Below are 15612 nucleotides of genomic sequence, written 5' to 3'. Positions count from 1 at the left end.
ACAAAAAAATGAATTTAATAATTTAATTAATTATGGATTGTTTCATCACTTGATTTTTTTTAAAGGGATTACCAAATATGGAAGATGAAGTCGATCGCAGATTGAATGCGGCTTTGGATGAAGCTGTCGATGAATATTTTGAAGATACATACAACAACATTGCGAACAACCAAACTAAGAAACAGAGCAAACGTGCATATGTCGAACGCAATCGCGAAGAGGACCATACCCGACTATGGAACGACTACTTTAGTGAAAATCCGACATTTCCCCCAAATTTTTTCAGACGGCGTTTCCGCATGAACAAGGCAGTTTTCATGCGTATCGTCGATCGCCTCTCGGAAAATTTTCAATTCTTTCAACAAAGAAGAGATGCTACAGGAAGGTTAGGTCTATCTCCACTACAAAAGTGTACGGCGGCAATTCGCATGCTTGCTTATGGCTGTGCTGCTGACGCCGTTGACGAATATCTCCGACTTGGAGAAAGCACAGCACTTTCATGTTTAAGCAATTTCACAGAAGGCGTAATATCTTTATTTGGAGACGAGTATCTACGGAGGCCCACTCCAGAGGATCTCCAACGACTACTCGATATTGGAGAGATTCGTGGCTTTCCGGGAATGGTAGGAAGCATCGACTGCATGCATTGGGAGTGGAAAAATTGCCCAACCGCCTGGAAAGGACAGTACACACGTGGATCAGGAAAGCCAACAATTGTCTTGGAGGCCGTAGCTTCACAAGATCTTTGGATATGGCATGCTTTTTTGGTCCTCCAGGTACATTAAACGATATTAACGTTCTCGATCGGTCTCCTGTTTTTGATGATATTTTACAAGGTCGAGCTCCAAGGGTACAATATGAGGTCAACGGACACCAGTACGATTTGGCATACTACCTCGCAGATGGCATATATCCAAAATGGACAACATTTATCCAATCTATATCAAACCCTCAAGGGCCTGAAGCCGAGTTATTTGCAAAAGTTCAGGAATCAACCAGAAAAGATGTGGAGCGTGCCTTCGGAGTATTGCAAGCTCGATTTGCAATAGTGAAAAACCCGGCTATTTTGTGGGATAAGACACAAATAGGGATGGTAATGCGAACATGTATCATATTACACAATATGATAGTAGAAAATGAACGCAATGGATATACTCAGTATGATACATCAGAGTTTGAAGAAGGAGCCTCGAGTAGAAGTTCACAGGTGGATATGTCATTTTCTCCCGCGGCTTCAAATCTCCGTACTATGCTTGACATACGGCGACGTGTTCGTGACCCGCACATACATGCACAATTGAAATATGATTTGATTCAAAACATTTGGAACAAGTTTGGTAATGATGAAGATGTTTAGTTATTGTATGTTTACATTTAGTCTTTCAATAAATGAAAAATTTTATTTTATTTTAAATAAATTTAAAATATTTTAAAGATTCAAAAAAAAAAAAAAAAAAAATTCTAAGGATTCCATTTCGGATAACACCATTGGACCTACATTAATGCTTAGAGTCATTAACTATTTTTAAAAAAATATATATTATTTTAATGCTAAGGATTCCAATGGTGATATCACCATTGGAGTTGCTCTAAGCTTACGTTACCAAGCTCGGCGATAAATATATTATTTTCTTCACTATATATGTAACTTTATTGTCTTTGCCTCTTTCGATGTGGGATCAGGAGAAATAAAATTGTAAATATTTTTAGAAATTTAATAGGTCTAAATCTCATAATTGAAATTGATTACGTAATATATTTAAATAAAGTCTCAATATTTTCCTTCCCGACTCTTCAATTATTTTATTTTAAAACATGTGAATATTAGTCGACGATGATCCTTCTCCCTCAAGTAATTGATCACATTGACTAATTACGAGAAACCTCCCCACATATGTAATCAGAATGATCTTCTGCAACGGAACAGCTAAGCTCTGCGCTCATAACTACAACCAGAAATAATGACTAATCGCCAAAGAGAATTGTGGTCTGAAAGGAGAAAGATACGTAAAATCAATGTTGGAGATTGTCGCTGCATGCAGCGAAAGGTTTTATATCAGGTACATAACTTGCACCAGACCCCGTCTATTATAAGGTATGTATGTGTTGCGTACTTGCGTCATAAGAAAAAAATGGTCAACTGACGCCATTGTAACCACTAACCACATGCACTCACTGGCTATGCATGCAAACACAATGAGATCACGGGATGGCCTAAGAGTAAACCAACTTTGGAATCCCAAAAATTTATAGCCATGTGTCGTTTTTGATGAAATTCGTTTCCAATAAAATTTAGAAACAAACCACAAAAATACAAAGTAATTTTTTAACTTAAATGGGGAAAATAAACTTTGGAGTCACGAGAAAGAGATAGGGCTTAAAGCAGCAACGATACACCTGTGATACGTTTCGTTTTCGTTTGTTATCACAATTTCATGGACTATATACATTTAGCTTAGCTTGCAAGAGAAACCATCTACTTGAGCTTCAATACAATAATTCCGGTTCTCTAAAAATGGCAGCCAAACTTAACCTCATTGTTTTCTCCATTGTTATGTTACACCACCTTATATCTGTCCAAATGCATGTAAGTAATGTTCACAAACGCTTTTTATATTTTATGATCTATGTAAATACTTTTCTTGATTCTTCACTTTCATCCAACTTTATTTGATCCGTCCTGAATTTTCACAGCCAATACACTCTAAGTCTCCTGCTCCACAACCACATCCACCACAGTCTCAACCCCGTCACAATAGCTCTCAAGTGAGTTCCTCATCAAATAATGACTCCATGAAATCCACAAAACCCTTTCTTACATGCATTGAGTCTTCTTAATTTTGACAGAACGGTACTACGGAAGGCAGTCTTCAGCTCCAAGGTACACCAATAATTAGTCTAATTTATCTGTGGTGAATGCAAAATTTAATCTCATTTTACAACTATGCTATAGAGTGTGGGCCACGGTGTGGACATAGATGCTCGAATACACAATACAAGAAGCCATGTTTGTTCTTCTGCTACAAATGTTGTACCAAGTGCTTGTGTGTGCCTCCAGGTACGTATGGCAACAAGCAAGTCTGTCCTTGCTACAATAACTGGAAGACTAAGCTTGGTGGACCAAAATGCCCTTGATTTCTCCTCTTAGTTTGTTAATAATCTATCTACCATAATGTTCTATATATGTGTTGGACTATTTGGCCTAATCACATTAATATATCCACTTCAAAATTTACAGCTTCTTAATCACATTAATATATCCACTTCAAAATTTACAGCTTCTTAAATACTTACTAAGCCGTGAATTAATTACTAACTGAGAGTTATTTTGGTTAACTTACTTCATTTTATTGTTCTTGAAGAAGCAGAGAGCTATTTCTTAAAAATACCATTGAACAAACAAACAAAATTCCGTCGACACACGACAAACTTCAAACTTCAAACTACAATTAAGAATGTCCCCTAAACTTTTGTCTGCTTTTCCAAACCTGTCAAGATCGACATTGAAGTTTAGTCTTTTTTGTTTGTTAGGTTAGGTAGATAATCTTTGTTCTTATCTTATCTTTACCGATATTTACTCTAACGAAAACCCCAATCTCGAATATTTTTTCCATTCATTTATCAACTTGTAGAAAGTTACATTTATCCTATTTATAGCTGCATAATTTATTTCCAGTATCCAATTTAAAATTCCCAGCAAGCTTTTAAATTACGGTTTTGAAACCTTATTGGTTTCGAAATAAAGACTTAAAAATATACATTTTCGTTTTAACAACTTTTTTTTTGTCAAGTATAAACAAAAATATTTACATGATAATAGCTCAAGTGTTCAACAGTTTATCTTTTGAACGTATATAGTAAAGAGCTGAACAGTTTCATCACAAAAAAAAATCTCTAAACAACGCATATGTATGTATACCAGTATATGAGTATTACTTCAATATGATTAAGAATTATTAATCTCCTGAACTTTAATATATACATATTCAATTGCAGATTTTTATCCGAAAAATCCTACAAACACACACAAGCAGCTAAAAGGCAACATTTAAAAAAGTCGCACGTATTCAAAGAAACTCGCCTTTTTACTAGCCTTTTCAGTTATAATGCAAGTACAGTTACATTAAATAAAATAAAAAATTAAAAAAAGAAATGAACTGTGAAACACGATAAAAAAGATCATCACTAGGAAACTTCCAGGAAACTCCCAATGGGTAACTCAACACACTTCACTCTCCCATTTAACCTCGCCACTGTCTTCTCCTTTCTTCTCCACTTTAAAAAACTTTCTCCATCAAAAACAAATCTTTTATTTCCCGCAATGAAATTCGCCAAACTGAATCCAAAACGTTTGTTCAGATCCAAAGACCGTTCAACGGTCTCTAAATCCACCGCTTCCTCTTTCTCCTCCGGCGCCGCGGACGAGTGTAATAATCACTCATCCGCCGTCACCGGAGGCTCCGTCACTCCCACCAGCATCCTCCCGGAGGTCTCGGCCGTTCATTCTCCCTACTCGTACGTCGAGATCCTCCAGGCGTTCAAGCTCATCGACAGAGACAACGACGGAGCCGTCTCGAGGCACGACCTCGAGTCGCTCCTCACGCGCCTCGGGCCCGATCCTCCGACGGAGGAGGAGATCGACGTCATGCTCAAGGAGGTGGACTGCGACGGAGACGGTACGGTTCGCCTGGAAGAGCTCGCCAGCCGCTGCGTCGATGATGATCAGTCTCGCGGTGGCTCGGACGAGCTGAAGGAGACGTTCGAGTTCTTCGACGCGGATCGCGACGGTAAGATCTCTGCGGAGGAGCTTCTCCGAGTTTTCTCGGCTATTGGAGACGAGCGGTGCACGTTAGAGGAGTGCGAGCGTATGATAGCGGCCGTTGACGATGACGGTAACGGATTCGTGTGTTTCACTGAGTTCTCGAGAATGATGGATCTCCAGCGATGATCTCTCTTAATTAATTAGTTTATTTTGCATTTTTTTTCTTTTTGTTAAATGAAGCTCTTTTTGCCCTAATATGAGGGTTATGAGTATCGTTTGTTAAGTTTGCCTGAGATTCGAAGAGCCGAATAAAACATTAGTGAGAGTCACTAAACTGATTTTTCCACTTGTTAACCGAATAAACGTTACTCATTTCATTTCAAAATCATAATCTAACTCAGCATTGAAAATAATAGAATCTGAAATAAAATTATGGGAGAATCTAGTTTAAAACTGTATAGATCTAAACCATTTCTTTTAAGATGCACTTGCAGAGTTTGCAGCATTTTAGATTACTGTCGCATTTAGAAACAAGTGTTTTTAGAGCATGTACAACGCGGGTTGTTAGTCAATCCTTAAGTGTAATCCTTAGCTTTTTGTGATTAAATAAACAATAAAAATATCGATTAAGCTAAGGATGAATCCTAAATTAAGGATTAAAAGGACGGAATCCGTAATGCGCTGACGTTACGTGAGTGGCTGGAGTCACATTTGTTTTTGGTGGGGTGAGTGAAAAAAAAACGCGAAGAAATTCATTTGTTCGACCCAAGGAAAAAAAAAACCAGAGGCGTGACGGAGGCGATAGAGGGGCGAATCGTGATCGTCGTTGTCGAAGGTAAATCCGGCTTCTCTGTCTGTTAATTTTTCTTTTGGGCTTGATGCATGTTCATTCCATCGGTTGAAAGGGTTCGATTGTGGGGTTTAAATAGAATTAGGGTTTGAAATGGGATTGGGGATTTCAATCGAATTAGGGTTTTTGTCTGGGTTTGTAATTTTCTTATTTTCGAGGCGATGTTGTGTTGTTATTGACGCGATTCCAGGTTCTGGATTGAGTAAATGGGATTGGGGATTTTATTCGAATTAGGGTTTTCTTCTGCGTTTGCTAATTTGTTCTTTTAGATAGGATTGTTTGTTGTTCTCGTCGGGAATGAAATCGAAATAGGGGTTTGTTCTGGATTGAAATCGTATAATGGTTTTCTTGTCGGTTCACACTCGATAAAAGGTTTGAGGCTGGATTTGTTTTCGTTGCAGGTACAGAAATGGAGGAAGAACTTCGAGATATGAAAGCACACAAAGCGTACATCAGCATGGTTGATTTCGTTGCAGAAGCGCAACAGGGCATTCCCAAACTGTGCCCCTGTGGCTCAATCACGAAGGAAACCGTTGATGAAGAGGACACTTACGACTACCTCCCTGGGAAAAGATACTTCATCTGCAAAGACTTCGAGGTGTGAACTTTTATTTCTATCTCATTTATTTATATGCGATTCTTGTTCTTCCTTATTTGTTTGTTGTTTGACCAATTTCCACTATTTTGTTTGGCAGAATGACGGACTTCATTTCAGGCAACCATGGGTTACGGGTGTGACAGAAGAGGTTGAGAGGCTGAAACTACGAGTTCACGAGCATGAGAAGCTTCTCAGAGAGTGTGAGGCACTTAAGGTGAGATTCAATTGTCAGTTTCATAATAAAGTTAGTTGTTTGTACTACATTTCTAAACCATTGTTTGGTTTACCTGTTCTCTGTACAGGCACAGGTTGCAATGCTGGTAAAGCGGGTGACAGAACTTGAGTTACTGCACTAAGGTTAGTCTAACTGAATTTTATTAGTTACTATATAACTCGCTAGTTACTAGTTTTAGTTGTTTGAATAGAAACGGATAGGACAGGCACCTGTTTAGTTTGAAATCTGTACACTTTGCGTTAATGAACTTGTAGAGTGTGTAGTTATAAATGCTTAGCTTAACGACCATTAAATTTTCTATAGCTGTTGTGATAGGACAGTTTTCTACTTGTATTGAATGTAGAATCCCTTATTTAATCTTACTAGTTTCTAGTAGAGAATCACACAGTTTTATTCATACTCTTTACAAACTCCTAAATGGAAAGCTCCTCTAGTTTTGTTAACCTGTTAACGAGTCAAGGGGCAGTTGACCTTGACTCATTAGAAACTCTGGCGTTTAGTACCCAATCTCCGCAAGAGGCAAGTGTGAAAGAAAGGAGAAACTGGACTGTCAAGGACGATTTAGTCCTCATTGGGGCTTGGCTCAACACCAGCAAAGATTCAATTGTCAGTAACGAACAGAAAGGCGCTGCCTTCTGGAAGAGGATTGTAGAGTATTACAACTCCAGTCCTCTCCTCGTTGGGATGGTGCCTAGAGAACTAGGGCAATGCAAGCAAAGATGGGCCAGGATCAATGATCTGGTCTGTAAGTTTGCTGGCTGCTACGACACGGCCTTGAGGGAACAGAGAAGCGGGCAAAACGACAATGACGTGATGAAGGCTGCGTTGGATATCTTCAACAGTGACCACAACATGAAGTTCAACTTAGAACATGCGTGGAGGGAGCTTAGGCACGATGTGAAATGGTGTTCTACGTATATGGAGAAGGACAAGGATAAGCGCAAGGCAACTCCAGTGCCAGAGCCAGAAGAAAGACCGGTGGGGGTTAAGGCTGCTAAGGCTGCGGGTAAGAGGCACAAAACTGGAAAAGATGAAGAGTTAAGCAAGCTAGAAGGACTTATGGAGCTGAAAAAGCAAATCTCAAAGCAAAGTTTGCTAGAGAGTTTGCTAACCAAACCAGAGCCACTCAATGAGATGGAATTGGCTCTGAAAACGAAACTGTTGTCTGAATTGTTGTCATGAGTGATGGTTTGTTAGTGGTAGTTATGTTTGCATTACAATGTTTGCGTTTTTTCTACTTTACTGACTCATCTCAAATGCTTTGTTTCAGGTGAAGTACAAGACATGTGCCACATGAAGACAAATGATGCTGTTTCAGTCACGGGTGTTTCTTTTTTCCTTGCGCATGTGAACCAATTCAGAGGTTCACGGGTTGTATGTTTAGCTGCGGCTTTCTATTGTTTTTTTATAACCATGTCACGGGTTCTATGTAACTTTTCGTGCCTTTATAAAGCAGTGTGTAATGTTTCATTTCTTGTACTCTAAACTTGAACCACTCCATGTATCAAACGTACGTTTAAGAATTCTCAACATTGTCTTTCGCTTGATAAAGTCTTAAGTCTTACATATCAAGGCTACAAGGTAATAAGTCTTCTCAACATTGTCTTTCGCTTAATTAAACTCTCCAATCTAATAATATTTTATGCCTAAACTTTGAATGAATTCCAAAAGTGATGTTTACTCCTATTTGCATAAAATTGGATTTTTGCCGATAAGGAACAAAAAAAGCATATCTTTGTCCCCTTACAATAAAAAACCCAAACTTTGTCCCTTTAGAACAAAAAAAAATGAAAAACCTGTTTTGTCCTTTTTAATAAAATAGGTTCATAGTAAGAAGTAAAAAACAAACGGATTCAGTGAAAAATTGCTTCACTTTCTTTGTCTCCGACTCCCGTTTCATAAGGAACAAAAGGCGATTCCGCCGTCGACTCTCTCTTTATTTTATCCGTTCAAGTTCGTCGGAGACGACGATATCGTCGTCACATCTCTCCTTCGTCCTCCTTCTGTCGTCTTTACTCTTTTTGAATCATCGATTACAGAGAATTGAAGGTTAGGGTTTGGAAATCCCCTTTCTGATTTTTTTCCGTTTTTGTTTACGTGCATGTAGTATAAAGAGCATGAATTGTTTAAAATACAAATCGAATCGCATTTTGATTTTCGTTTGTGGGTTGAGTTGATTGTGAGGTCATCGTAGTTCTTGTTCTATACGATTCTGAGTTATATTTTGTTTGGTATTGAATTTGCTTTGTGTTTTGAATTCGTAATGGACTTAAAAGGCTAATGAGTTGATGTTTTTGATTTCATGTTTTATAGGAATGGATTACCAGTTTCCAAAACGCTTTATTGAAGAAGGAGCTGAGACCAAGATTGATAAGATTAACAACACCTGTAGGCGCACGATTCTGGGGACGCTGAAGGTGGTTCTCAGGGATGAGTATCAAGAAGTTTTGAAAGACCCTGTCTTCGGTCCGATTCTGGCAATCGTAGAGAACAAGCTTATTTACTCAGGAAAGGTTATTCACAGTTTCATATGCAAGCAGCTCAAGGTTTCCAAGCTTCACGAGTTGTGGTTTCTATTTGCAAAGAGGCCTCTCAGGTTTTCTATGCAAGAGTTTTATGCTGTGACTGGATTGAAGTTCAAAGAAGAACCCGACGTAGACTTCAATAACTGGAAGAGTGATAAGGGGTTCTGGAGCACGGTGCTGAAGGAAAATAAGAAGATCAACTTATTGGTTATAAGGGATGAGCTCCTTAAAGTCTGTAAGGAGTGGACGTATGTGGACAGGGTGCGACTAGTGTATCTGTGTATAATACATGGATTCGTCATTGCGAAGGATTTGAGAGTGTTTATCCCTCACGAGTTCATCCGTTTGGTGATGGATTTTGAGAAAATGAGGATGTATCCTTGGGGTCTTCGCGCCTATGATGAGCTGCTTGCATCAATATTCAAAGCAAGGGAAGATGTGCATCTGAAGAACAGCTATGTATTGGATGGATTCTCATATGCGTTTCAGATATGGATTATGGAGGCAATCCCAGACATCGGTTCTATGGTGGGTAAAAAGATCAAAAACAACTTGACGAAAGTGAGATGTAGGAATTGGAAAGGAAGTGGAAAAGTATCATATCAAGATATCACCAGCCTAGAGTCCAACTTTGATAAGGTAGTTATCTTTCTTATATTAAAGTTGAGTTCAATAATCGAACAACTGAAGCTTATTGTTTCATTTTTTTCAGGGAGAGCTGTTCCCGTTTATATCATCTACTGGGAGCTTGGATGCAACTGATAATGCTGAGTTCTTTAGGGAAGATGAGAAGAATGACGAAAGAGTCAATCGCATTGTTGCTCTGATCAGTGCCAAACAAGACTGGAAGCAATTCACTTGGGAAGTTGAGACTCTGCCTCCAAATATGGAGTTATCTGACGCAGAAGAGGATGTCGAAGTTGAAAATGTCACAGAAACACCTGTGGAGGAACCGGCTGTTGTTGAAGAGGAACCAGCTGTTGTTACAAAAAGGGGGAAGCGTAAGCTAATTGATCCTGGTGTCGAGTCTCGAAAGAAACAACTTCTTTGTCAAAGAGCGGCTGAACATAACAGTGTTGTCTCCGGTGATATGAAGACCTTCATTGAAGGTTTGTTCAACTCTTCTTTCAATTCTTTTAAGGAGCTGCTGCAGAAGGACATACAAGAGCGTTTTGACAAGGTCGACAATGAGATGGCTCAACTGAAGGCAACAGTGTCGCAGATTACGGGTCCTTCAGTTGCAGTGGGACGAGACATAGCATCTGAGATTCTCTGTCCTTCTGCAACACTTGGGAAAGAGCAAGAGAAATCATCACAGAGTCCGGGTCCTTCAGGAGCAAAGGGAAAAGGCAAAGGCAAGGCATCTGTGAGTGTTGATCCTCCTCCGCTTCGTCGTAGCCCTCGGCCAGTAAGAAAGGTAACCAAAACATGAAGCTTTGAATTATGTAGGACGAAACATCTTCCGTTGTAAGTGTTTATGTGGTTTGACTATTTTGTAATGTCCTTGTATTGTGCTATGTTGCATATCGGCTTGTAATGTATCTTTTTGTTTGCTATGAAGTGAACTGATAACTATGACATGTTAGCTTGGCTATTTTGTAATGTAATTTTGTGAATATGTTGACTCTATTTCCTATTAATGTTGTTATGCTTCGCTTTATTTACAGGAAGTTAAAACTGATGACGATGACATGTTTGATTTTTTGAAGAATTTGTCACAATCATCGACCTATGTAGATAAGGGGACACAAGAATTTTTACAAGACGCCGTGGGAAACCTTTCTCAAGCATCACATGTTAAAGGCTTTGATCCCTCACAAAAAATCAAGGACGACGAACCAGCAGAATGGGTTACTCCACTGTCTTCATTTAAGCCTCCGAATTGGAAACCACCTACTCTAAAAGATGAGGAATTACTTGAGGACCGGGTGCATGACATTGATCACTCACTAGTGTTTGTCCCTGAGGATGGATGGGCCAAAATAATTGAGTGGTCCTCAACTTCCAAGTAAGTTTATATTGTTTCTCAAAACGTTAGAATAGTATCATTTTTAACTGAATTTTGCATTGCAGTGAACTGAAAATTGGACCTTCTATGTTAACAAGTGTGTTAGCAGCACGCGTCATGGGACCTACAGAGTGGCTTTTGAATCACGTAAGTCTAAATGTGTTCCTTGATATTTTCAGTACATGAGTTACAATCTATTATAAAACTTTCAGGAAATTGATGCTATGATGTACTTATTCACTGAGAGGACTACTTTGCGACGATGGGAACCAACAAAAGTAGCATTCATGAGCTGCATGTTCAGTAATCAAATGAAGACCTCTTTCGATGAGTTTCGGAAGGACAAGAAGAAATTCAAAGTATCTGAATTGCTTCACCGGTACGGCATTGGTGAACTTCCACCACACGGACGAACAGGACTGACGTGGGATCTTGACGTCACACGCATGTATGTGCCTCTAAATGTCGGTAAACACTGGATCTCTATGTGTGTCAACTTTGTTTCTCGGTCGATAGAGGTCTTTGACTGTGAGGGATTGAAATACAACAAGGAAGTAGAGCCATTTGCCATTCTCATCCCTAGGATTGTCAAATCTGTTCACTCATCAAAGAATCGGCAGCAACTCAAGGTCAAGCAATATACTGTCAGTTACGCCCCAATGCCCTACTTATTAAACAAGAGTAGCAGTGATTGTGGAGTGTATGCCTTGAAGCACATTGAATGTCATCTTCTAGGCTTGGATTTCGCCCTGGTGAATGACAACAACATTCGAGAAGCGCGCCAAAAGATTGTTTACGACCTATGGGAAGCTGCCAATGATCCTGAGCTTATTTTGAGAATGGCACAATACACTCCTCCAAAGACGATCACAAATCCTCTAGTGGAACTTGATTGAAGTTCTTTCGTTTATTACTTGTTAAGGAAATAGGTTGTTATTGGCTCTCTTATTTGACTCTTGAATTTGATTCTTGTAGTTACTCTTTAGTTTTTACTTTATTTGAAACATTTAGTTGTTCGATTTATGTGTTGTGACAATGCTTATTAACCCCTAAATATTCCCTAAATGAGTGGTATGCGAAGACAATCCTTATCAACCACTAAATATTTCCTATTTGACACTAAAGTAAGACAATTCATTTGAAACCTTATTTATGCTCTAAATGCCACTAAAGAATGACAATTCTTATCAACCCCTAAATATTCCCTATTTGACATTAAAGTAAGACAAACCATTTCAACCCCTATCTATGCCCTAAACGCCACTAAAGAATGACAAACATTATTCAACCCCTATGTATACCCTAAATGCTACTGAAGTATGACAAACGATCTCAACCCATTGAATCCACACAAACCTTTTAAATCAGAAAAAGATCTTACTAATCAAGACAAATCTTAATAATCAAAACACATACAACTTTACCCTAACTTCCAACCCGAGAGGAAGATTGTTTGACCTAAAAAAATCTTATATAAGACCATCAAATGGCCTGAAACCCTATATATTCCATCGTTTGTTTCTCCTACATCTCGAAAAAAAACATCTCGTTCCTCCTCAACAAAGAATGACGAACATGAATCACAATGAAGGGATCCCTTCCAGATGCTGGTGTGGGAAGGGGATTGTCACATATGTTTCAAAAACAGAAGAGAACCCATATCGACGGTTCTTCAGATGCGAGATTGGGATACAGGTAAATCTGTAATTACTTATTCATCATTATTCAATATGATCAGAGAATGAACATATGTGAGATTGACTTGTTTTTGTGTTTTCAAACAGAGAAAGAACGAAATCCATCTTTTTAAGTGGGTAGACGAGGCTCTGTTAGATGAGATTCAGAGGATGGATGAGCATCAAACGAGAATTGGCGAGGAAATTGAAGATCTGAGAAGTTCCATGAAGAAGACAGTTGAGGAGGAAGTTATGAAACATAAGAATTCGATTGATGTAGGTTGTTTAGGATCCATTCTCACTATTTTATGTCTCTGGTCCAAACGTGATTGATAATGTAATGGTTCTCTGTTTAATGTTAAAATAAAACTTCTATAGAATTCTAATGTTTAGACCTAAACGATTTCCAGTTGGATCATTTGACATGAACAAACTGAAACATAACTTCCAATCATCATCTGAAGAAGAAAACACATAGTCTATTAGATCTAAAATTCAACATGAAAATTCTGAAACATAACTTGCATAAAACATGAAGAACACATAGTCTCTCAATCATAACTTGCATAAAACGAAATAAAAGAAAAACATAGTCTCTGAAACATAACTTGCATTGAACAAATTGAGAATCTTATATTGCTAAATCACATGTTCTCCTGTTGTGACCTTCAATCCCACATCGACTGCATTTCCGAACTGTAGAGCGTTGAGTTCCTTGTGACGAACGGATCTTATCTTCGGCTGTCTCGTATCTGCGTTTCTTTCTCCTACCCGCAGCTCGTCTACTCTCTGGAGGAAGCATTTTTGACTTCTCCACATGAGATGGGAGTTTCCATGCATCTTCAGGGACGCTAATAGGATTTATGCTTTCTTCATAAGCCGAGCGCCATGAGGCAGTAGTGTACATGTCGTCTGTGAGTGTGTGTGGTCTTATTCCAACACTGAAGCCTGCTTTTATGGCGTGCCTGCATGGGATTTTCATCAGATCGAATTTCCCACATGAACACGTGCGTCTGACCAAGTCTACCGAGCAGTCGAAAGTGTCACCTTGAACTAAAAACCTATGATCGCTAACGGGAAACACCTTAAATGTCTTACCCTTCTCAATCCTTCTGTCAATCTTCTTCTCCACAGCAATGGTTAGTGGCTTCGAATGCTTAGAACTTAAAGTTCTACGTTTAAAAAACCATCGAGTCATCATTTCCCTAATGCTGTCCAACAAAGGTATCACTGGAAACTCTCTAGGCGTACGCAAAGCTGCATTTATCGACTCCGCAGGGTTAGTAGTCCTAATATCATATCTGTAACCCGGAAACTGACAACGAGCCCACTTCCTCACATCGGCATCTATGAGATACTGTCCAATTTCAGGACTAATAGCGAAAATAGCAGTGAAGACCTTACGAAAATCAGCAGCTCGATAAGCTTTAGAAGCCTTAGCAACCAAACCAGCCACACCTTTCCCGCTGAAATATGTTACAACATTATTCAGCAAGTGGTGAATGCAAATTCCATGATGAGCTTGCGGGTACACTCTCGCAATAGCTTTAGCAATTGAGGAATTCCTATCAGACACAAAAGCTAAACTATGGTCGTCAGCAATGACCATATTAAGTTGTCTCATAAACCAGTTCCACGCGAGGTCATTCTCTGAGTCGACAACTCCAAAGGCAATAGGATATAAACTCGAGTTTCCATCTAATGCTGTAGCAACTAGTAATACTCCTTTGTATTTGCTCTTCAAAAAAGTCCCATCCACCACAATAACTTTTCTAATTGCAGCATAGAAACCGCGAACACTCTGACCAAACGAGATGAAGAGGTATTTGAATCTCCCTTTTGTATCCCTTTCATAAAATGTGTGTGACCCTGGATTAGCTTCCTTCATCATATGCAAGTATTTAGGAATTTTTTCATAACCTTTCTCCGGAATACCTTTAACTGCGTTGATTGCATATTCACGTGCATCCCACGCCAAAGAATAGGATATCTCAACTCCATATACCATACGCATATACTGGATTATATCATCCGATCTCGGTCCTTCTTTAGCAGTTTCATACTTATGCATGATCAGAGTACCTACTGTTTTTGCTGAAACTGTCCTAACAGAACCCTTCCTATTGGAGGCAGCACATGAATGATCAGGTACATACTTTTTGATGATAAAATACGATGAGCCTGTTAAACCCTCTGCACGAACACGCCATGTGCAGTCATCATCTGAGCAACGAATGTACCATACTTTTTTATCCGATCTGACAACCACGTAGTCGAAATTATTTTTCATTGCACATATTTCGAATGCTGCCTTCAAAAGTGTTTTGGAAGTAAAAGATTGACCCTTCTTCACAACATCCACCAAAGAAAAGCGAACACCATCTTCATTGATCTTTTCTTTGTCACACTTTTTGTCATCTTCACTGTCAGGTACCTCAACATCTTGTTCTGAATCCATATCACTTGAATCGTCAGACTCCATAAGCGCTTCCTCTCTGTTAGGCGACTCACTACCTTCTTCCGCTATGTTAGAGGCTTGAGTACTCACACACAACTGCGTCGAAGCTTTGTTCTTTACATATGTAAGAAAATTTCGAACTTGTCTTTCACTGGTGATGATAACAGGGGGTGAGTAGATGCTATTGATCAAATCGGAAGGTAAATAACTCAGCTCTATATTGACCATGTTTACATCAATTCCAAAGTCTTCACACACCATAGCCTTTAGGTTTTCAAAGCTTGAACTTGTGTCCAAAGTAAGTAACCTGCCTCCTTTTTCTTCATCAACAAGAAATCCCCATCCATTGTTCATCGACGATTTCCACAAACCACATGAAGCATATATGTTAATCTTCATATTTTAGAATGACAAAAGTTTGAAAGAACTAAAAAATGAAGAAAACTTCCACGTTGAATTTCAGAAATCGTGGTATGTTGAACAAGAAAACAAGATTTTAG

General features: G+C 38.9%; 6 protein-coding genes and 1 pseudogene across 9 annotated transcripts; 6 read left to right on the top strand and 1 right to left on the bottom strand.

Annotated features, from left to right (window-relative positions):
- Positions 1 to 71: 71 nt before the first annotated feature.
- On the top strand, positions 72 to 1557 carry LOC125587916 (annotated as a pseudogene).
- An 803-nt stretch (positions 1558 to 2360) lies between these two features.
- LOC106407462 (gibberellin-regulated protein 13) lies at positions 2361 to 7996 on the top strand. 4 transcript variants are annotated; one of them, XM_048759304.1, is made up of 8 exons: positions 2362 to 2587; positions 2695 to 2766; positions 2848 to 2881; positions 2954 to 3058; positions 6014 to 6210; positions 6308 to 6424; positions 6513 to 6567; positions 7716 to 7996. In XM_048759304.1, the coding sequence occupies exons 1-7, from the start codon at positions 2516 to 2518 to the stop codon at positions 6564 to 6566; spliced, it is 651 nt and encodes a 216-aa protein (XP_048615261.1). In that variant the 5' UTR covers positions 2362 to 2515; the 3' UTR covers position 6567; positions 7716 to 7996. The 4 variants fall into 4 exon arrangements, with proteins under 4 accessions (XP_048615262.1, XP_048615261.1, XP_022543422.1 ...); XM_048759305.1 differs by lacking the exon at positions 2954 to 3058 and having other exon boundaries at positions 2361 to 2587; XM_048759306.1 differs by lacking the exons at positions 2362 to 2587; positions 2695 to 2766; positions 2848 to 2881; positions 2954 to 3058 and adding an exon at positions 5152 to 5597.
- On the top strand, positions 3263 to 5108 carry LOC125587917 (probable calcium-binding protein CML36). Its single transcript, XM_048759303.1, has one exon. It carries the CDS (start codon positions 4211 to 4213, stop codon positions 4946 to 4948), a length of 738 nt encoding a protein of 245 aa, XP_048615260.1. The 5' UTR covers positions 3263 to 4210; the 3' UTR covers positions 4949 to 5108.
- Positions 6863 to 7627, top strand: LOC111199034 (glutathione S-transferase T3). Its single transcript, XM_022688472.1, has one exon. The coding sequence runs from the start codon at positions 6863 to 6865 to the stop codon at positions 7625 to 7627; it is 765 nt and encodes a 254-aa protein (XP_022544193.1).
- On the top strand, positions 7935 to 12497 carry LOC106408001. The gene is made up of 6 exons (XM_022687700.2): positions 7935 to 8026; positions 8759 to 9609; positions 9683 to 10387; positions 10638 to 10978; positions 11044 to 11125; positions 11191 to 12497. The coding sequence occupies exons 2-6, from the start codon at positions 8761 to 8763 to the stop codon at positions 11872 to 11874; spliced, it is 2661 nt and encodes an 886-aa protein (XP_022543421.1). The 5' UTR covers positions 7935 to 8026; positions 8759 to 8760; the 3' UTR covers positions 11875 to 12497.
- Positions 12498 to 12553: 56 nt separating this feature from the next.
- LOC106408000 (uncharacterized protein At4g04775-like) lies at positions 12554 to 12987 on the top strand. Its single transcript, XM_013848834.1, has 2 exons — positions 12554 to 12673; positions 12763 to 12987. The coding sequence occupies exons 1-2, from the start codon at positions 12554 to 12556 to the stop codon at positions 12985 to 12987; spliced, it is 345 nt and encodes a 114-aa protein (XP_013704288.1).
- A 298-nt stretch (positions 12988 to 13285) lies between these two features.
- Positions 13286 to 15466, bottom strand: LOC106407999. The gene has a single exon (XM_013848833.1). The coding sequence runs from the start codon at positions 15464 to 15466 to the stop codon at positions 13286 to 13288; it is 2181 nt and encodes a 726-aa protein (XP_013704287.1).
- Between the last annotated feature and the right edge of the window lie 146 nt (positions 15467 to 15612).

The sequence above is a fragment of the Brassica napus genome, chromosome C5 (assembly GCF_020379485.1).
Source record: "Brassica napus cultivar Da-Ae chromosome C5, Da-Ae, whole genome shotgun sequence".
Classification (NCBI taxonomy): Eukaryota; Viridiplantae; Streptophyta; class Magnoliopsida; order Brassicales; family Brassicaceae; genus Brassica; species Brassica napus.
The sequence above is the reverse complement of the archived record's forward strand: the minus strand, read 5'-3'. Positions and strand labels throughout refer to the sequence as shown.

What these genes read in the sequence shown, in the direction of transcription:
- LOC125587917 (XM_048759303.1), top strand. Translation starts at nt 4,211, where the DNA reads ATGGGTAACTCAACACACTTCACTCTCCCATTTAACCTCGCCACTGTC.
- LOC106407999 (XM_013848833.1), bottom strand. Translation starts at nt 15,466, where the DNA reads ATGAACAATGGATGGGGATTTCTTGTTGATGAAGAAAAAGGAGGCAGG.
- LOC106408000 (XM_013848834.1), top strand. Translation starts at nt 12,554, where the DNA reads ATGAATCACAATGAAGGGATCCCTTCCAGATGCTGGTGTGGGAAGGGG. An exon ending in GATGCGAGATTGGGATACAG is followed by an intron (nt 12,674 to 12,762) that starts GTAAATCTGTAA and finishes GTTTTCAAACAG; the next exon opens with AGAAAGAACGAAATCCATCT.
- LOC106407462 (XM_048759304.1), top strand. Translation starts at nt 2,516, where the DNA reads ATGGCAGCCAAACTTAACCTCATTGTTTTCTCCATTGTTATGTTACAC. An exon ending in TTATATCTGTCCAAATGCAT is followed by an intron (nt 2,588 to 2,694) that starts GTAAGTAATGTT and finishes GAATTTTCACAG; the next exon opens with CCAATACACTCTAAGTCTCC. An exon ending in GTGCTTGTGTGTGCCTCCAG is followed by an intron (nt 3,059 to 6,013) that starts GTACGTATGGCA and finishes TTTTCGTTGCAG; the next exon opens with GTACAGAAATGGAGGAAGAA.
- LOC106408001 (XM_022687700.2), top strand. Translation starts at nt 8,761, where the DNA reads ATGGATTACCAGTTTCCAAAACGCTTTATTGAAGAAGGAGCTGAGACC. An exon ending in TAGAGTCCAACTTTGATAAG is followed by an intron (nt 9,610 to 9,682) that starts GTAGTTATCTTT and finishes CATTTTTTTCAG; the next exon opens with GGAGAGCTGTTCCCGTTTAT. An exon ending in CAGAGTGGCTTTTGAATCAC is followed by an intron (nt 11,126 to 11,190) that starts GTAAGTCTAAAT and finishes TAAAACTTTCAG; the next exon opens with GAAATTGATGCTATGATGTA.
- LOC111199034 (XM_022688472.1), top strand. Translation starts at nt 6,863, where the DNA reads ATGGAAAGCTCCTCTAGTTTTGTTAACCTGTTAACGAGTCAAGGGGCA.